The sequence below is a fragment of the Pelophylax lessonae genome (assembly GCF_965119305.1).
Source record: "Pelophylax lessonae genome assembly, chromosome: 4".
NCBI classification, from domain to species: domain Eukaryota; kingdom Metazoa; phylum Chordata; class Amphibia; order Anura; family Ranidae; genus Pelophylax; species Pelophylax lessonae.
This window is the reverse complement of record NC_138771.1, coordinates 60,680,154-60,701,816: the sequence shown is the minus strand read 5'-3', so window position 1 is coordinate 60,701,816 and position 21,663 is coordinate 60,680,154. Positions and strand designations below refer to the sequence as shown.

Below are 21,663 nucleotides of genomic sequence, written 5' to 3'. Positions count from 1 at the left end.
CTGAGAGCCGCACACTGCACTGCAATAGATATTGGCACTATAGAATTGAATTATAAATGCTTATCTAGGTACAGAACTCCAACAACGGCATATAAATATCAACCAGAAAAAACTGATAGTTGTTGGAGAGGATGTCGGGACAGGGGGACACTGTACCACATATGGTGGGAATGCACCAAAGTCAGAGATTATTGGTTAAAAGTTAGACATAAAATCACTGCAATTACAGCAGTTGAGATCTTGGATGATCCCTGGTGGTGTTTATTCCATAGAACAGAAATACCATCCACACAATACCAAACTACATTGGTCCCAAATTTCTTAAATTCAGCTAAAGGAACTATCCCGAGAGATAGAGCCCTACTCTAAAAGAATGGTGCAATAGAGTGGATCACATTTATAATATGGAATATCTGGGAAATAGGGAAGAACAGCAACCTAAAAATGTTGGGAAAATGGTTAATCTTTAAAAAAATCTGACAAATACCTGGAAATCTCGATGGAAGATATAGGATAAATATTAGAATTTGGTTACGATATGAGTGTATAGAGGGACTACATTGAAATTAGGAAATTGATTGATAGGTGGGGCAAGGGGGTGGGATAGGGAGGGGACGGGTAGAGGGAACATGGGATTAATCTGTACTGGTAATTTTTTTAAGAGATATAGGTTTGTCTCTTGTTTTCTTTCTTTTTTTTTTTTTTTTTTTTTTTTTTTTTTATGGTTGTTAACAGTACTTTGAAAATTAATAAAATATTTAATTAAAAAAGAAATAAAAATGATAGTATGCTTAGCTCCAGCATTTACACGTGCTCAGAACATACTAAAGACACTAGCTATACAGAGCATGAGGAGGGAACAAAATTATTTAAAGGCAAAATAACAATGCATGTGGAACATGATAGTACTACAATTTGTGCATACAAACATCCAAAATAAGCCCTTAAATCGCCTAGCTATGCTCTCTCTCAAGTGTGAACAGGGGCTTACCTAAACCAAAGTGTGTAACCAACCTTACTCCACATTATACAAGAGGTATGAAAAGTCACAAAACTGGCTGACCAAAACGTAAAATGACAAACCTACTGTATATTATTTCAATTTTACATTTAGCCATTTACCAATAGTTTCACTTTGACATTTTTGTAAGTCAGAAGAAAATTTTTCCAAGGGTAGGTGTCCTAAATTTAAGACTGTCCTAGGAAATCAGACCGATGGCATATGTCAGCAAGAATGTAGCTGGAATGGTTTTTAATGTTATCAACTTTGACAGTGATTTTGCTTTACGTCTTTTTTACTGCAAGCTTCTCTCTAGCGCTGCGTCGGCCATAGCTGGATCCTATCGGTCATTTTTTTTCTGACACGGTCCAGAAAACAAGCTGCTTTAGGGGTGATTTATAGGAAATTCTCAAGCCGTTTCTGCTTATAAAACTTGCACGACTATTACCATGCAGGAAGTTTGCAGCTACAAATGATACACAGGAGAGAAGAGCCCAGCACTGTGCAGTTTTATGCCCCGTATGCAGGATTCTTGTTATGATTGTGGCCCCATAGGATATTCCTTTCACAACACTTGACTTTTTATGTTCTGGTTTAAAAATGCTGACTGCTCCTGTCATTGTGAAATGACTGGTTTGCAGCATATTTTACAGCTTGCTGGATTGGAAAATGGCATTCAGTGCCACCGAGTGCCTGCCTGCCATGAAAATGGACTTGTAAGATTTTGACACAGGGGTTAAAATGATGTGCTTTATTGTAAAATCTATTTAGCTGTCATATTTTATCTGGCCTGTCCAGCACAAACTAACGTGCTATAATTCTCCTGATTTGGAGAGCTGCCACAATCATGTCAAGGTGAAGGTTGTAACCACAGCTGGTATGCCATATTTTCCATCTTTAAAGTCGGGAGACTGAAAGCTGGCCTTCTCTTTTCAAGGTTTAACATCATTCTCATCAGACGTAGAATGTGAACTCCGGTAACCTAAATCTACTGTCTGTGGGTTTTTTGTAACCACTTGCCGACTAGCCGCTGTGTATATACTGCGGCAAAATGGCTCTATTGCGCAAAACAACATACACGTCCCTCAGTTCAATAGCCACTAGATGGCGCGATCGTGCCGTGATTGGCTAGTGGGGATGTCAATCGAGTCTGGCCGACCCGATGGCCACCGGCTATCCGTGATCATGCCTGGGAGAGGCAGAAATGAGATCTGCCTAAGTAAACAAGGCAGATTGCCAGTCTGCAAGGGGACAAGATGGAGATCTTGTGTTCCTGCTAAGCAGGGATCAGGATCTCTCTTTCCCCAATCAGTGCAACCTCCCAACAGTTAGTAAGCACCCCCTAGGGACACACTTAACACTTTGATCGCCCCTGATGTTAACCCATTCCCTGCCAGTGTCATTAGTACACTATGTATTAAAATTTAAAGTCCATATGAATCAAGTGCCCAAAATATAAATATCTCTCTCCATTGGCCACCATGCAAATGATCAAACAGTGACCAATAGATTCCTTGGTGGTCTCCTCAGAACAGAATCCACATGGACGTGTATGCAAGAACAGACTTGGTGAGAATCAGCTGTAAATCTGCTTTAATTGTAAAGTTAAAATTTCACTCACATGAGCAAAGGATATAGACTGGGCTGGATTGAAGAGCCTTTTTTTACAACTGACAAGCTGCTTTAATAGATTTGTCTTTTTATCCTTTTCTCAGGTTGAGTATGTTGTGGCTGGCAATGCACTTTCCCAATAAATTTTTATCTACCTTAGTTTCTTACCAGAGTCCTTCAGCAAAGTTGCCAGTTGACCTCTGACCTATAAAACCTGATGATCAAGAGTCTACAAGAACAACTGTTCTTGTTGCCTTGAGCAAACCTCATTCTCAGTATTCTGTATATAAAAAATATTGATTTGATAGTGATTAGTGATGTGCTCTCCATTTGTTTTCATCACGCCTATAGTCTACTGCACTCTTCATGGACCACAAATTACAGTTTGAAAATTTGTAGAAATCAAGTGTGTGAATTTACGATGATTCATATTTTAGATCTGTGTACTAGTAGCTTGGAGAAGTCGAGCAGAACCTGAAAAAGGGTTAATGAAATGGACAGGCTCTTGGAAAGCCAATAGCCCTTTGCCAAGCTCATGTTCTTTTAGTGTTTGTCTTTCGGAGCTGTGGATCCTGTCCATGGTACAAAATGGGGCAGACACATGAGATTTATGTCCTGTATGCACAATACCGCTCTTCATTCAACTCTGCGGAGACTCCGTCCTGGTCACAGCTTGGTGTGATACAGTAGCAGTAACTGACATCTTGCCTGTCTGTGACTGGATTGGGACCGAGCGCAAGCAGAGTGAATCAATGCTAACACACATCTGCAAATAGATAAGTATGTTTTAATAAAAATGCATTTCCAAGGACACACAAAGGCTTCAGTCTCTTCTTTGGCTAAAATGTAAGGTTTTTAAACAAACACCTCCGTATATAATTACCCTGCTCATTGACGTTGGCAGGCACACAGATTTCTTTTTTTTTGCTTTCTTTACCTACGGAATAAATGGGAATTGTTTTTAGGAGATGGAGATGGAGCTCAAGAAATGTTAGGAAGTATCCAAAGTTATTATTTTTGCTTTAAAATCCAGTAGGTGAAAACTTTATTTTAGTATGATTTGTGTCATTTAAACTGTGTTCCTTTTTTATTTTACAGGCATGGTACACGGTGTGCGGGTGAGGTGGCAGCAGTTGCAAATAATGGGATTTGCGGCGTTGGAATAGCTTTTAATGCCAAGATTGGTGGTAAGCTTATCACTCCGAATGTAATTTAAGGGACAGTTTATGCAGAAATTACTTTATAGAAAAGAGCAATAGTCTCTTACCGTTTTCAGAGCAGGCAGTGTCGTTCTTTCTGGTCACATGCTCAACTCTATGAAGGGAATTTACAAACCCGATTCCAAAAAAGTTGGGACACTGAACAAATTGTGAATAAAAACAGAATGCAATGATGTGGAAGTTTCAAATTTCAATATTTTATCCAGAATACAACATAGATGAAATATCAAACGTTTAAACTGAGAAAATGTATAATTTTAAGGGAAAAATAAGTTGATTTTATATTTCATGGCATCTACACATCTTAAAAAAATTTGGGACAAGGCCATGTTTACCACTGTGTGGCACCCCCTCTTCTTTTTTAACAGTCTTCAAATGTCTGAGGAGACAAGTTGCTCAAGTTTAGGAATAGGAATGTTGTCCCATTCTTGTGTAATACAGGCTTCTAGTTGCTCAACTGTCTTAGGTCTTCTTTGTCGCATCTTCCTCTTTATGATGTGCCAAATATTTTCTATGGGTGAAAGATCTGGACTGCAGGCTGTCCATTTCAGTACCCGGATCCTTCTTCTACACAGCCATGATGTTGTAATTGATGCAGTATTTGGTCTGGCATTGTCATGTTCGAAAATGCAAGGTCTTTCCTGAAAGAGACAATGTCTGGATGGGAGCATATGTTGTTGTAGAACTTGGATATACCATTCAGCATTGATGGTGCCTTTCCAGATGTGTAAGCTGCCCATGCCACACGCACTCATGCAACCCCATACCATCAGAGATGCAGGCTTCTGAACTGAGCGCTGATAACAACTTGGGTTGTCCTTGTCCTCTTAAGTCCGGAGGACATGGCGTCCCAGTTTTCCAAAAAGAACTTCACATTTTGATTCGTTTGACCACAGAACAGTTTCCACTTTGCCACAGTCCATTTTAAATGAGCCTTGGCCCAGAGAAAATGTCTGCGCTTCTGGATCATGTTTAGATATGGCTTCTTTTTTGGCCTATAGAGTTTTACCCGGCAACGGCTAATGGCACGGTGGATTGTGTTCACTGACCATGTTTTCTCGAAGCATTCCTGAGCCCATGTTGTGATTTCCATTACAGTAGAATTCCTGTATGTGATGCAGTGCCGTCTAAGGACCCAAAGATCATGGGCATCCAGTATGGTTTTCCGGCCTTGATCCTTACACACAGAGATTGTTCCAGATTCTCTGAATCTTTGGATTATATTTTGCACTGTAGATGATTACCACTTCAAACTCTTTGCAATTTCTCTCTGAGAAACTCCTTGGGGGGAATTGGTGACCCTCTGCCCATCTTGACTTCTGAGAGACACTGCCACTCTGAGAGGCTCTTTTTATACCCAGTCATGTTGCCAATTGACCTAATAAGTTGCAAATTGGCCCTCCAGCTGTTCCCTATATGTACATTTAACTTTTCCGGCCTCTTATTGCTACCTTCCCAACTTTTTTGGAATGTGTAGCTCTCATGAAATCCAAAATGAGCGAATATTTGGCGTGACACTTCAAAATGTCTCACTTTCAACATTTGATATGTTATCTATATTATATTGTGAATAAAATACAAGTTTGAGATTTGTAAATTAGTCCATTCCAATTTTACTTTATTTGTACAGTGTCCCAACTTTTTTGGATTGTGGGTTGTACTAAGACTGGAGCAAATAGAATCTGGAGCAGTTGTGCATGGTAACCAATCAGCTTCTATCTTTTATTTGCAAAGCCTAACTGAACAAGGTGAAGATAGAAGCTTGATTGGTCATCATGCACAGTTGCTTCAGATTTCATATGCTCCAGATTTCATATGCTCCAGTTTAAGTATATTACACCCATTGGCTTGTATTTACTAAAAGAGGGAAAAAAAATAGACTGTGCACTGATTTTTCACAGAACTTAGTGAATGTGGTAAAGCTCTGCTGATTTCCATCATCCAATCATGTGCATGCAAATTTTTTTTTTTTTATTTTTTTTTCGTGCACCTGATTTGGGTATTCTTTACTATGTGAAGCTTCATCACATTCACCACCACATTTAATAAACTCCTGCAGCAAATGAGTGCAACTGCACTTGCAACTTGCAAAGCCTACCGACTGCAGTTTGTGAGCAGTACATTACTTCGCCTACTGACTGCAGCATTCAATCCCAAAGGAGTCTCCTTCATCGTTTCTTCCCAAAATGACAATCGCTCAGAGAGAAGGCTAAATCCTGGTGCTCACTGTTATCCTATAAAAATATTTCTAAATAAAATATTCCACTCACAAAAAGAGCATGCATTGTGCAACAAATAAGTGCACTAAACCAAGGTGTTCATCAAAGTGCTCTTCACGTCATGCATTAATCCAGTGGGTTGATTTACTAAAACTATAGAGTGCAAAATCTGGTGCAGCTCTGCAAAGAAACCAAACCGCTTCCAGTTTTCTTTTTTTTTGGTCAAAGAGTAATTGAACAAGCTGAAGCTTGAAGCTGATTGGCTACCATGAAAACCTGAAACAGATTTTGCACTCTCCAGTTTTGGTAAATAACCCCAGTGTTTACCCCACACCCAAGTGCATCAAATCTGCTCACCTTTTACCGAAAGACCCCTCAAATTACAAGCGGTCCAACAGAGCTCCTGAAGTGTACAAAAAAGTATATCTTCCAATAGGCCCAATCCTTTAAACAGGCAGCCCAAGGGTTAATCACTGCAGTCTTTTTTGCAAGCAACCATACACAAAGAGAAAGAAGGGGGCCCATAGTGTATGTTGATAGAACTTATTGGCCAAACCACAGAGAATGAACACCGCCACCATAGAAAAGGAAGATTAAAAATATTAGAGAAAAAGCTTGCATTGCAGAGATAAAACAAAGGAAGAGGGTAGAAGGTAAATTCTAAGAATAATGCATATATATATATATATATATATATATATATATATATATATATATATATATATATATATATATTATAATAAAATATTGCATTTGTTATTTTTTAAAAATAAATGTGAGTCTAGTGTCCATTTTATTCAGTCCCTTTGGCCTGTTGGCAAACTGATCATTGTATAATTTTGGCCAAACACAGGATATTCTACATGACCATGCAAAGGAAACTGATGTGCAAAGTATAGACCTACAGAGCAGCCAATTGAAAACATGGTGTACATTAGATCAATAAAAGCTGAATCTTTATAGCGTTTTGAATTTAATCTTTATATTTGTATTCATTTTTTTTTTGATCAGTAGGAAATGTGATTGTCCCTATATGTAGCAAATCTGCTTTTTTTTCCTGATTAAAGGAAACCTGTAGTGTAGGAGTATGGTGGTTGCTGCTGACCTCTCCTTTGGATAATGCTAGTTGCCAGCGTATCAAGCTGTTTTAATGGCTTAAGTTTTTTTTTTTTTTTTTTTTTTGAGTCATGGACCTGGAATAAGTATGCAGATCAGGCGTTCTGAATATACTCTTTTCTAATTTGCCAGCTTTTTTAGATCAGTGAATCAGAGACGGACCGGTAACTGGTCCGAAATGACAGCCTTTAAATATCTCTCAAGGTTTCCTTTAAATAAAGGTGGTTACATGAAGCCAGATTGCATCAGATTTTGTAACTTGCTTTTTGAGCTAATTTGCTGTCCAGGTTAAATGCAAAAAAGACCTGGTCACTGGTTTTTAATTCCATTGAGTATACCTAGACAACTAAGCTGTTGAAACCATAAGGAGTGACAGGTGTATGACTTCAACAGGTTATCTATTTGTAACAGTGTTGTGTTTTTTTTGTTTTATAGAGGATAGAGCATGGAAGGATTTAAATCTTTGCTAGGATTTGTGGTTTTTTTTTGTGTCCTCCACTAGGGAGGTTCACACTATAGTGTCCCCATAACATTGATGTTAGAGATGAGCTCAGTAATTTTTGAATGCTCTTCGAATCCCATGTGCCTGAGCCCACCAGGAAGCGGTCACCTGTAAACGCCCAATTGAGCCAACCAGGAAGCGGTGGGATGTACAGTGCCCCCACCGCAGATTATGGGCCTGTTACAGGTAAATGTTTCTTGGTGGGCTCAGCAACATGGATTCCGAAGACCATTCAAATCTGCCTGAGCTAATCGCCACCAAGATTAAAAGTGAGGGAAAATCTCAGATTTGTATCTTTCACCAGAACAGGGATTGAGGGGAAGTAATCAATTGGGGGAAATATTTCTGGTGACCACTACCTGAGGTTTTGGAGAGTTTTCCTCTTCTTGCGGTGTCAGCAACACAGGAAGTGAAGGGTGATCTTCCCAATAGGACACAGAGGTTTAAACAATCAACACTTTTTTTCTGAAATGGTGGAAAAAAAAGTGGTTTCTCTTTTAGATAAAAGCCCAATCAGCCATAACTTTATGACCCCAGACAAATCAAGTGAATAATATTATCTTGTTACAATGCCATCTGAAAGTCTTTGGGATGTATTGGACAGCAAGTAAAAATGTTTTCCTTAATGTTGAAAGCAGAACAAATGGCCGTTGCAGTTTTTTGTATATGGGGCTGCAAAGCTGCAGAATGGTCTGGGTGCCCATGCTGACCTGTGTCCATAGCCAAAAGCAGATGAGTACAAGAAGAGTTTGGCCACACTTCAATCTTCATTACACCAGGCCACCTTCTTTCATTGCTCTGTGGTCCAGTTCTGATGCTCATGTGCCCTTAGTAGGCACTTTGGCTATGGGAAGGTAACAGGTAAATACTGCTTCAGATGAGGTACACCCAAATAACCCCTGCTCTGGACAAATAGGTGCCGATCCAGTTGGTGACCTGAGCAATCCAAATAAATACAAGAGGAGGTTGACCGCACTCTAGTCTTCAGGGAAGTGTGAGCTTTATTGATTAAAATCCAGATAATTCAGACATCACAGACCCAAAATACATAATAGCTTCAAAATGGTTAACGCGTTTCATGCAGAATGCGCTTTGTCATAATAAGTTACACTTGTAATTCATTTTTTAAATACTAACCACTTTAATTGAATGCAATCAGGTGTTCTGTGATGTCTGTATTATCTAGTTTTTTTTTCAATAAAGCTTGCATTTCTCTGAAGACTGGAGTGCGGTCAACCTCTTGTACTCATCTGGATTGCTCCGGTCATGGATTAAATGGGCACCCATTCACCCAGAGAAGGTGTTATTTGGATGTACCTCACCTAAAGTGGTATTTACCTGTTCATTTCCCATAGCCAAGAGTGCCTACAATGGACACATGAGCATCAGAACTGGACCGAGGGGCAATAGAAGAAGGTGGCCTGGTCTGATGAATCATGTTTTTCTTTACATCATGTGGATGGCGGGGTGCTTGTGGGTGTCTCTTACCTGGGGAAGAGATGACACCAGAATGCAGTACGGGGAGAATAAAATACCAGTGGAGGCAGTGTAATACTTTAGGTAATGTCCTGGGAAAACTTGGGTCCTGCCATTCATGTGGACGTTACTTTTAAACGTACCATCTACCTAAGCATTGTTGCTGATCATGTACACCCCTTAATGGAAACGGTATTCTCTGATGGCAGTGGTCCCTTTCAACATCTGTCAGATGTGCTGGAAAAACTTAAAGTACTTGGAAGATCTGATACTGATGGCTTGGTGCCAGATACCGCAGAATATCTTTTTAGAGGTTCTGTGGCATGCCTTGATGGGTCATGGCTGTTTTTGTGGGGAAAAAGGGGGACCTGATGAGTATTAGGTGGATGGTCATAAAGACCAGAGAGGAGTGAGTCAAGCATGCATGCTGCAAATGGTCATGATGCCATCTTCCCTTGGGGGAAATAGAAGGTATCAGATTTGTGTTCTAACCTGGCTAAATGTCTTTTCCCCAAGATCTTTTTAGAAGGATTGTTTTCAGCTGGTCTTTGGGCTTGAGTGTCCATTTCCGATATCGGTTATTTTGTTTTTATTTTTTTTCAGTCCTTTTTTTCACAAGTCCACAGCTGTGTTTCTATTTTTATTTCAATCTGTAGATTTCCTTTCTCGTCATATTTTACCACCTAAGAAAAACTTTAGTACATATTTCATGATGCAGAATGAAATTCTTCTTTTGGGCAGGTGTTCGAATGCTGGATGGTGAAGTGACTGATGCTGTTGAAGCAAGATCACTCGGTCTTAACCCTAACCACATCCATATCTACAGTGCCAGCTGGGGACCAGAGGATGATGGCAAGACGGTGGATGGTCCAGCCCATCTAGCAGAAGAGGCTTTCGTCCGAGGGGTCACTCAGGTAGACCAAACTTTTGTCAATTTTGTAAGCTTTTCATTGATGGCACATCTAGGGTTTTCCCATTCTTTTGCAATAGTTTAATATCGCGTTCTATAACAGCCAGGTGATCAGATTCCTGTAAACTCTTCCCTTGCAATACTGTGTAAATAGAAACTTGCAGGTGCTTCATTTTCCAGGCATTGTTTCTGTAGCTGGAGACATCTAGCACAACAGTGCCAGGATGTAATCTTCCTCTATCATAGCTTGTCAATAAAACATTTTAATTACTCTTTTCACATCATAAAATGGCAATTACTTTTCCACTCTGAAAATATCAAGCCAAACAGGGAATATATTGTTCTTCTATAGTTACAGATGATTTTTTTACCTGTAATGCTGCAGAGTTGCTTGACAGGTTTCTTATTCCAAGGCATTTTAAAGGTGAAGCAGAATATATATTTTTTAAGCTTCGAATCTCTCACTAAAACTTCCAAAAAACAGTGTGACTCCACCTTAATTGGCTTAAATATCTTCATATCTTCATTTTTCTGTTCTGGTAAGTCATCAATATATTTCCAACAGGTGGAGCCACTTGTGAAATCGGCTATCTCATGTTCCAATACAGGCCATGGGTTAGTTTAAGACCAACTTAACACAAGACTGATTATTTCAGTTTTGCATGGTTGCTGTCAAGTTTATCCTAATTTTGCTTAAAGAGCAACTTCACTTTTGGGGAAAAATATAGCTTAAACAATTGTTACACAATGCATATTGTAATTGACTATTATTAAAAATTACCTTTACTTTTCAATCTGCAGTCTCTGTAATTTTTATGTAAATTTCAATGCAATAAGGCTACCTGAAGGTGTTCTCTACCTAGCTGGTGAACAGAACTTCTCCAAAAATGTAATTTCCCGCTTGGGTGATCAGCTGATTTTCCCAGACGTTTGCACTAATACTTCTAAGGGAATGCAGACACTGCAGATTTTCTCATTAAAACACCAAGAGTGCACCAGGTGATTATAATGAACCAAACCTTTCATTCAGAATGGTATCTAAACTACAGGTTGAAAGAGAGCAAACTTCAGAACTACGTTTGTTAAAATCCCTGCCATGTACATTGATAACCCAGAGGGAATTTTTTTTTTTTTTTTTTAACAAAATCTTTAACTGGTAAAGGCATCTGCATTCATCAGAATTCCCAGTTTCATTCAGCTACTTCCCAGTTCCATTCAGCTACTGCAAAGCTTGTGTTAGGATTCCCCTGGTGGATTCCCATATAGGATGTACAAATAAGCATTTTATTGGGACAGTGGTATCTCCGCTAAAACCGGAGGAATCCGAAACTGCTAAATGGAAATGTAGTTTCAGAGCTGCAAGAAAGAGACTGGTAGTCTAGTTTGTTAGGCTGGCCTTTAAGAAAAAAAATGTGTGCCATCTTAAAAGGTTGGCAGTAAAAATAATAGATGGGGTATGAAAACAATGTGAGGGTATGTCTAAAAAAAAATAGTCAAGAAAAAAGAAGTACGCTGAGACCTTTATTGTTTTGGATAGATCATCTGTCCCTGTTGCTGCCTTAAGGCTTTTCTAGCTGGGCTTTGTTTTTCCAGCAGATGATCCTATGGTGCAGTGTTTCTCAACCTTTTTTGAGTCAAGGCACCCTTTAAAATTCTGCACAATCTTGAGGCATCCCATTCTAAAATGTAAAAAACGAAACCGTTTTGCAGAACATTGGACACCCAAACAAAACACAGCTTTGCACACTGGTACTGACTAGTTTTCCAGTGTTTCTCTCCTCCATTGGTTTGTCTCCCTCACTCAGCTTATGTGAACCCAGTGCTAATGGAGAAGGCCAAATAAGGATGCTGTGCAGGCACCCAATGTCTTTCTTATCAATCGATGAAAACATTGGTTGTGTCGACACTGGCAGCTAGAAGCTTGATCCACGCCCTGGCTTGTATTCAATTTATGAGCAATTTGTAGGCATTTTTGCCAAAGCACCCCTGAAGAAGCTTGAAGGCACCCCAGGGTGCCTGGGCACCCTGGTTGAAAAAGGCTGGTCTAGATGACCATTTTAGGCGGTTTGGTTTTGGGTCTCTTTAGATGCATCAGGTCCTACTGAGATGTGATTTCTTTGCATGCATTTTAGCAGCATTTAGACCCCGTTCAGACAGGGGCGACGCTAAAGTAGTACAGGACCCTTTTTCTAAGTCAGAGCGACTTGTGTCACTCCTATTAGAACGGGTCCTGTGCTAATCAATGGCGGGGGACCCACCGCGACTTGTCAGGCGACCAAGTCGCCTGGCAAGTCGCGCTAGTGTGAATGGGGACTAAATGAAATGCAAAAGCCAGTGTTTGTCAACAATGCCCATCTGCACATGCCTCTATATAGCTGTCTTGAGTATGAACTCAAAAGTATGTTGCTCATGTCATCACTGTGTTGTTTGTTGCTCGGACAGGGTCGTTATGGTCTTGGCTCTATATATGTTTGGGCCTCTGGGAATGGCGGAAGAGAACATGACAGCTGCAACTGCGATGGATATACAAACAGCATCTACACACTGTCCATCAGCAGCACCACCCAGTATGGCAATGTTCCATGGTACAGCGAGGCCTGTTCCTCCACACTGGCTACCACGTACAGCAGCGGGAATCAGAATGAAAAACAGATTGTAAGTATTCTCTCTCACTGCTAGTTTCAAAAGAAGGATCACTTGGTTCCCTTGTATTACCTCTTAAGAGAATACCATGGAATTAGTGATTTCAAATTGAGATGGAAGCTATTATCTTTTATATAGAGCAAGGAAAAGTTACATTCCCCCTTCTGGCATATTTCACCTGACTTCATGCCATATTGAATATTTGGTACGTACATTTAAAGAAGAATTCCAATTATAACAAGGACCGGACGCCACTCAACCAACCCAGTGCTTAAGGTGTATGGCTTTAGCGAGCACTGCTCCAGCAGCCACATACAATCTGACAAGTTTTGCCCCACCCTCTGGGGCTTGGTCCTAGAGGAGCTCTATCATTAAGCCCCAGTAGGGCAAGGCAAAATGCATCATGGAGCAGTGTTTGTTGAGGCCATACACCTTAGTGAGCACTGGGTCGGTTGAGCGGCGTCCTACCCTCGTCATGTGGACACTCCTGGATTGGTGATGTTGGATGCCGCTCCCATGCTCTGAGCACCAGCGACAGGTTCTCATATCTCTACCTTTAAACAGAACTGTAAGCTTTCAGAGGTTACTATATATACCATACCTGTGGGTATCTACCCATATTTGAAAGAAGAATTCCAGGTATGGATATATTTACATATGCATATGCCACACCTGTTTAACGTTTATATGTTTGTTTTTATTAACCTGGACTTTGGTACCACTTAACAACAATATCTCTCCTGCGCTCAAGTGGTACGCGGGAAGGTGAATCTTCTAGGCGGTTTCATGACACAAATGAAGTGGTCTTGCTGCCCCCCTCAGGACCAAGGGTATCCAAAAGGCACTACAAGAAAACAACGAGAAGGGCGCACCAACCTTGTGCATTACCACTTAAAAGTTTATTAAAATCAACGAAGGGTAGCGTACAATATACTCACAAACGTAGCATATGAACAAGCATATAGGAAATGGGCACCGCTCGCTTCCAGGACACTTCTCTACTGCTGGATAGCGTGATGGCGTCCTCAAAACCTGATGTGGCTTACGCGTTTCGAGGGAGGACCCTCTTCCTCAGAGCCAAAATCGCCGATTTGGATCGAATGGTGATTTTGGCTCTGAGGAAGAGGGTCCTCCCTCGAAACGCGTAAGCCACATCAGGTTTTGAGGACGCCATCACGCTATCCAGCAGTAGAGAAGTGTCCTGGAAGCGAGTGGTGCCCATTTCCTATATGCTTGTTCATATGCTACGTTTGAGTATATTGTACGCTACCCTTCTTTGATTTTAATAAACTTTTAAGTGGTAATGCACAAGGTCAGCGCGCCCTTCTTGTTGTTTTCTTTGGTACCACTTACCAGCTCTTATGTCTACTGAGTTATTTTATTCTGTAACATATTATGCTTTTACCAATTTGCACACCAATAAATGTCAATCTATATCCCTGCCAGCTTTGTCCTGCCTCGCAATCAGTCCCAAACCCTCCTTTTATTTTTCTGCATATTAGGGATGGAGATGCATGGCAAATCCCCTCCTGCGTTTCATCTAAAGTCCCAAAATTCCCCCTTTTTGTATATGCCACACCTGTGGGATTCTTCTAGAAAATGGAAATCACTGTAGTAGACATCACTACTCCAATGATCTCCATTAGCTTCTGGGTTTCTGCTGAGTGGCTACCCTGCTTCATTGTAAACGCAGAAGGTCGGCTGCTTGACTTGGGTACCATTCAGAGAATGCATTGCATTTTTCTTGGCGTTCTGTGCTCACAATGTAACAGGGCAGCTGCTCAGCACGTTGGGATCACTGGAGTAGCGGTGTCTGCTAAAGTGATTTTCAGCTTCTAGTGCAATGGTTCTCAACTCCGGTCCTCAGGACCCACTAAAGGCCAGATTTTAAGTATTACCTTGGGGAGATGCAGACTAGAGTACTGCAATCACTGAGCAGCAAATGATATCACCTGTGATGTATTTCAGTGATCTTGCAAACCTGGCCGGTCAATGGGTCCTGAGGACCGGAGTTGAGAACCACTGTTCTAGAGGGATCCCACAGGTATGGTATATGCATATATAAAATTATCCATACCTGGAATTCTTCAAGATATAGGTAGATAGATATAATTTTGATAAACTACAGAGGCTTTTTGTAATTTTCCTTGGCAAACAAAAGCAGTGCTTAGAATGCGACCACCTGGGCTGTGATTATGTTACATGAACTCGGTTATTTGAATATATTTCATAACCTGTAGCTCTAGATTGCCGCACATTTGTTTATAATTCATCTGCTTTTTATTACTAGCAACATCTGTTGACTGCAAACTAATACGATGCGAAGATTTTGTTCTATGGGCAATTAGTTGCATGCAAAGTAATATTGGTTCATTATGTTTTAGTTTGAAGGAGGGGTACGTTTTTGTTACTAATCCTATTGTAGCACATGTGATCCTGATGTAACCCTTTATACATTGGGCTCTTTGTTTAGTAACCTAGCAAATCAACAAAGAAAAATCTGCTCTCAGTTGGCTTAAATGCAATAAAGCTTGGTTGCGTGTATACTTATTTTCAAACGACTTTATCAAATAAAGATTACTGTGCTTAACAAGGCTTAACCTGCTGTGTGTTTCCACTATTCCTTTCCCTTTAAAATCTCCCCTACCTCATTTGTCACGTTGGTTTGAATCGGCAGCATTAGACTGGACTGCTTCCATCCTCTATCTGCCAGTTGGACGCCCCTGTTCCAAGCGTGTTCTTTTCTGTTTGCCTTGCGGTTCACAATGCATTCATAATGTTTCAACATACAGCCTGAACAAAGTGTATTTGTTTACTATGGCCCCAATCCAGTAGTTTTTGGATAAAGATATGGATGGTCAGTGTAGCCTGGTAAGGATTTTTTTTTCTGTTTGCTCTAACTTGATAACCGCTTTCCAGAGCAGTAAGTGAAATTAGTACTGATATGGATGTTAAATTGTTTTCATAAGTGTATTTTTATATTCACTATTAAAATGGCAAGGCATACATAGATTTTTGGTAGATAGACTTTTTAACCACTTAAGCCCCGGAAGATTTTACCCCCATTCCGACCAGGTTTTTTTTTTGCGATTCGGCACTTTAATGGACAATTGCGCGTTCGTGCGACGCTGTACCTAAACGAATTTGACGTCCTTTTTTCCCCACAAACAGAGCTTTCTTTTGGTGGTATTTGATCACCTGTGCCATTTTTTTTTTTTTTTGATCATGCGCTATAAACAAAAAAAAGAGCGTCAATTTTGCAAAAATAACAATATTTTTCACATTTTTTTATATGAAATTCCCCCCAAAAAATGTAAAAATCAGTTTTTTAACATTTTCGGCCAATTTGTTTTATGCTACATATGTTTGGTAAAAAAAACGCAAAAAGCGTATTTTGATTGGTTTGCGCAAAAGTTATCGTGTTTACTAACAAAGGGAAAGATTTTTGTCATTTTTGTTGTTTCTTTTTTAACGCGTGGCGATCTGCGATTTTTTTTTTGCGGTACTGCGACATTGTGGCGGAGAGATCGGACCCTTGACTGACATTTTTGACACTTTTGGGGTTACCAGTGACATTACTACAATAATCAGTGCTATACATATGCACTGTTACTGTAAAAATTACACTGGCAGTGAAGGGGTTAACTTTTTTGAGAGGGAGGGGCTGCGTGTGTCCCTAGGGGCGTGATTCTAACTGTGATTGGCTGTGGCTTGAGATGTATGAACAGTGATCAACGGTTCTACATAGTAGAACCGTATGATCACTATTCATACACAGGGGAGAATGACAGGCGGCTTGTTTACATTAGCCGCCTGCCTTTCTCCCTCTCCACCAACGATCGCCGAGTGACCGGCGGACATCGTGGTCCGCCGGTCACACGCGTGGGGGGGTTTGTGACCACGCGGGAGCGTGCCTCCGGCGGCGCGCGCTTGCTCCCTAGACCCTCACAGGCTAGCGACGTAGTACTACGTCACTCTGCCTGTGAGGGGCTGACCGCCGCAGTAAATAGTCGTGCGGCGGTCGGCAAGTGGTTAAAGTGGTTGTAACCACTTACATATACCCAGGCAAATCTCAGATGATCAACAGAGGTGAAGAAAATCCTCCCACAGAAGTTGTACCGGTCTATTTCCTCTACAGTTGTTCAAAATTCACAAATGAAAGCCGATTTCTGAGCTCCAGAAGACAGTGATCTGATTTCACACACTGCACAGCATAGGGAAGGGAGCTGAGTGTACTTGAATGGAGGGAAAGGGCACATCCCTCTTCTGTCTCATAGGGAAACGTGCACAGTCACCCATTGTGTGCTGCAGGGGGCAGGGCAATCTTCTGAGATTCTGTGGTGTTGATATAGACAAATATCAGAGGGATGATGGAACAGACAGAACCACTTAGTGTTACCATACCCAGGACACTGCATTCACTATATCTGGTCTCCCACAGTACACCGAACACAGAAATGCAATTATTTTAGTAAATATAAACTGTTAAATTCCTTTTCTCATTAGCATTATATAGCAGTATTGTGACTTTTTTATCAGTGTCTGTTAAAGCTTGTAGGAGGAGATTTCATTCTCCCCTGACTATCCTGTAAGGCTGCAGGTCCCCTAACCTTCTGTCTGGACAGTGCTGATTGGCCCTGTGCTGATCACATGCACTCTCTGAATAGAAAAAAAAACTCTCCAGCAATACACACCAAACTACATGTGCAGAGTTGCCCCCAAGGCTCTGTTCTATCAGCAGATGGATTGGGGACAGTAAAAGAAGGGAAGGATCAGAGAAGACAGAATCCAACAACCTTTTTTACCCAATGTGGAGTATTAACCCCTTAGGTTCCACAGTGAGTAGAACAAGCATGCTTTACTGCATATACACACTAATTTTACTGTTGGGGGATTGGTAACCCTTTTAAAGCGGAACTTCATCCAAAAGGGGAAGTTCCACTCTTCCCCCCCCCCTTCCTGTATCACATTTGGAATATATATATATATATATATATATATATATATATATATATATATATATATATATATATATATACATACATACATATAATATATATTTTTTTAATTTATTTATTTTTTTCGTGGGGGGGCCGGGTACCTAGTTTGACAGGTACCCACTCCACTTCCCATCGCCTAGGAAATGTAAGCAGTTCTCTTCCTGGTGGTGGGCAGTTATACAAAATACCAGCATTTGATGAGAAGAGTGAACTTTATCCACAGTAAACATCCTATTGATATTTTTGTTGAAAAAAAAATAATTGAAAAGGCATTTTTTTCTTGTGTTAAGTATATCACCTATTTTCTGGGCACTGGTTGGATAAAGAACAAGTATGGTAAAAGTCAATAATGTCCATGGGTGTACTTACTTTTTCAAAAGACTCTATGTACTTCTGAGTTGGGAATTCCGAATTTAGGTCATTTGAATCAACTTGAGAGCCAAGCAACTAGCATTTTCAGAAGGAGAAGTCTTCAATGCCAGCCTCCATATTCCTCTCAATACAAATTCTGCTTAACTTCACGAAGTTTCATTTTTAGAACATTGCTTTGAGGTCCAATGTCTATAGACAGATGGGAATTTTATCATAAATATTCTTTTTCTGTTCTTTTAAAGTCTACCCATTACTCTGATGAAACAGAGAGGCAGATGTTTTGCACGTTGTAGTTCCGAAGCATATAAGATGAATAGGATATTGTTGTGTCAGTTTATGCCACAGTGCTGACACCTGGTCCAAATTAATAGTTCAAGTAAATATGTTTTTAGCTTGCAATATGCATTTGAACTAGCAGAGCATATTGCTGATAAATCTATGTGTTCCCCTGCTGCTAATTGTCTGAGCTGCACATTTTATATCTTATGTGAACACAATTATAAAGCCCAAATAAACTTTTAGTTTAAAGTGGCTAAATTCATTCCAGGTGCATTAAAACAGAATTTATAAAAATGTACAGTTTTTTTCTTTAGCAGGTAACCAGAGCCTGACTATAAAAAAGCCTGTCCCCCTGCCAGCATGCAACACAGAAGGACCTTTGCTTTCTTTGTTAAAACGGATTTCTCTTTGCAGAGGTCTAACACACCACCCTAAATCCGGGTACTCACTATCAGTCCCAGGCAGAGACACTGTACGAGCCATGCAAGGTTAGGTCAGCGATCTCCCCCGCCGAGCTATTGTGTTCCAACAAGGTCAACACCGCCACCGCTCTCTGCTATTGGCAGAGGGTGCTGATCGGGAGTCAGTTGGCTGCTGGTTTTCCAGCATGCACAGCCGACAGAAGCCAGCTAAATGCCCGGCGTCTGTTGGACAGATCGACATACGCACAGGCGAATGTAGGCCATTTTTTTTTTCTTTTGGAACTGGCTGTTGTCTTTCAACATTCAGTCTGTGTGTACGGGGCCTAATTCCCACCTTTTGGCTTTCCAATCAGCAGGGTAAATGAGATTTCCTTATTGGAGAGCTGTAGCTTTGACCCAACAAGGTCAACACCAAGTCATTTATTTATTCGCAGCCTGGCCCCCGAGCATAGTTACATAGTCAGGTTGAAAAAAGACACAAGTCCATCTGGCTCAACCTGTAAACAAAGAACAATAAATAAATTCCAACCATACAATCCCATAAACACAATCCTATACCTGCAGTTGATCCAGAGAACAGTCTGATGGCCAGTGAGCTAGCCCATTTTGGGACCCCTGCTTTAGGGATTTTGTAATTTGCACTCCCAACAACCATGTGAAGAAAGGAACAGTGTACCCCAAATGGTTTCCAACTCAGCAGCTTTAGTGTTGTAGTGAAAAAGGCAGATGGCACCACTTATCAGGAATCTAGAACATGGATTCCCAAACTACGGCCCTGCAGCTGTTGCAGAACTACACATCCCATGAGGTATTGTAAAACTGACATTTACATGCATGACTAGGCATGATGGGAATTGTAGATCCTGAACAACTGGAGGGCCGTAGTTTGGGAAACCCTGATTTAGAACATTGAGCCTCACCAGCACATCATAAGTTCAAAATGGTGCCAACAATTTATGCAGCACTTTACATATATATTGTACATTCACATCAGTCCCTACCCTCAAGGAGCTTACAATCTAAGGTCACTAACTCACGTTCATATGAACACATACTAGGGTCAATTTCGAAAGGAGACAATTATCCTACCAGCATGTCCTTGGCGTGTGGGAAGAAATCAGAGTACCTGGAGGAAACCCATGCAAGTACAGAGAGAACATGCAAACTCCAGGCAGGTAGTGCCATGCTTAGGATTCAAGCCAATGACCCTAGTGCTGCCAGGCAGAAGTGCTAACCACTTGGCCACTGTGCTGCCCAGTTTTGTCTTTCTCAACTCCATTGGTAAAATTTTCCTTAGTATTTCCATTACTTCTCTTGAAGCAGTATCAACAGTGTTATGCCCCATACACACGTGCAGATTATCTGCAGACTTTTGTCTGCAGATTTACCAAAACCATATAATATGAGGTCAAACCTAAACACTTTCAATTTGTATGCAATCCGGCAGGCCCTTGCACTACATAGAAAAGGTAAGTCTGCAGACAAAAGTCTGCAGATAATCTGCACGTGTGTATGGGGCATTACTCTTTTGCAGCTTAAGAGCCGGTTCACATACAGGCGACCCGACTTCCCGGGGCGACCTGTGAAGTCAATGCAGGTCGCTCCAGGTCGCCCCAAAGTAGTACAGGACCCTTTTTCTAAGTCGGAGCGACTTGTGTCGCTCCTATTAGAACGGGTCCTGTGCTACTCTATGGCAGGCGACCCACGGCGACTTGTCAGGTGACCAGGTCGCCTGACAAGTCGCCCCAGTGTGAATGGGGTCTAATTCTTCATGTATTTGTTTTTAATCATGGAAAATCTCTCAAAGGAGTGTGATGCTACAATCAGGTCTCATTTTGGCTCAATAAAAAATGTTTCAAATAGAAATATTTAAAAAATGGAGAAGGATCTGGGAGTCTTAGTAGAGGATAGACTAGGCAATAGCATGCAATGTCAAGCGGCAGCTGCCAAAGCCGGCAGAATATTAGCATGCATAAAGAAAGGGATGTATTCCAGAGATAAGACTATAATCCTTCCACTTTATAAAACTCTGGTCCGACCACATCTGGAGTATTCTGTCCAGTTCTGGTCACCAGTCCGCAGGAGGGATGTGTTGGAGCTGGAAAGAGTCCAGGGAAGGTCAACTAAACTAATTGGGGGATTGGAGGACCTTAATTATGAAGAGCATCTGCAATCACTTGATTTATTCTCCCTGGAGATGAGACGCCTGAGAGGGGACATGATAGCAATTTATAAATATCTCAATGGTGATCTCAGCATAGAAAAAAAGCTATTCAGTCGAAAGGATTGCGAGGATTCAAGGGCATACAATGCAATTAGAGGAGAAGCGTTTTACCCTCAGGTAACGTGGGGGTTCTTTACTGTTAGGGCTACAAGATTGTGGAATTATCTACCACAAGAGGTGGTTTCTGCGGGAAGTATGGTGGCTTTCAAAAGACTCTTAGACGTACATCTCATGGAGAAGAACATTCAGGGGTATGAGAGATGATTACGACCACACACACCTACACAGGTTGAACTGGATGGACTATTGTCTTTATTCAACCTCACCTACTATGTAAATCCAATTTACAACGGATTTTCTTTATAGCTAGTTCACACCGACTGCTGCTTCGTGTGTTTTTAAAATATAAAGAAGACTGGGGTTTATTTAGTAAAGAAAAATAGACTGTGTACTTGCAAAGTGCAGCTGCACTTTGTTAGCGCAGTTGCTCCAGAGCTTAGTAAATGCTCTGCTGGCTTCTATCATCCAATCATGTGCAAGCAAAAAAGCAGTTTATTTTTATTTTTTATTTTCCTTGCATGTGCTTGAGTGTTCTTTGCAAAATGAAGCTTCATCTCATTTACTAATCTCTGGAACAACTGCCCTTGCAGAGTGCAACTGCACTTTGCA

General features: G+C 40.8%; 1 protein-coding gene across 1 annotated transcript in view; it reads left to right on the top strand.

The window, feature by feature from the left end:
- FURIN (furin, paired basic amino acid cleaving enzyme) overlaps positions 1-21,663 on the top strand; it is a 295,959-nt gene that overhangs the window by 225,946 nt on the left and 48,350 nt on the right. The window contains exons 6-8 of the mRNA XM_082256181.1: positions 3,710-3,798; positions 9,886-10,058; positions 12,497-12,709. Coding sequence (XP_082112307.1) covers positions 3,710-3,798; positions 9,886-10,058; positions 12,497-12,709 — 475 coding nt within the window. The remainder of the gene's footprint in view (positions 1-3,709; positions 3,799-9,885; positions 10,059-12,496; positions 12,710-21,663) is intronic.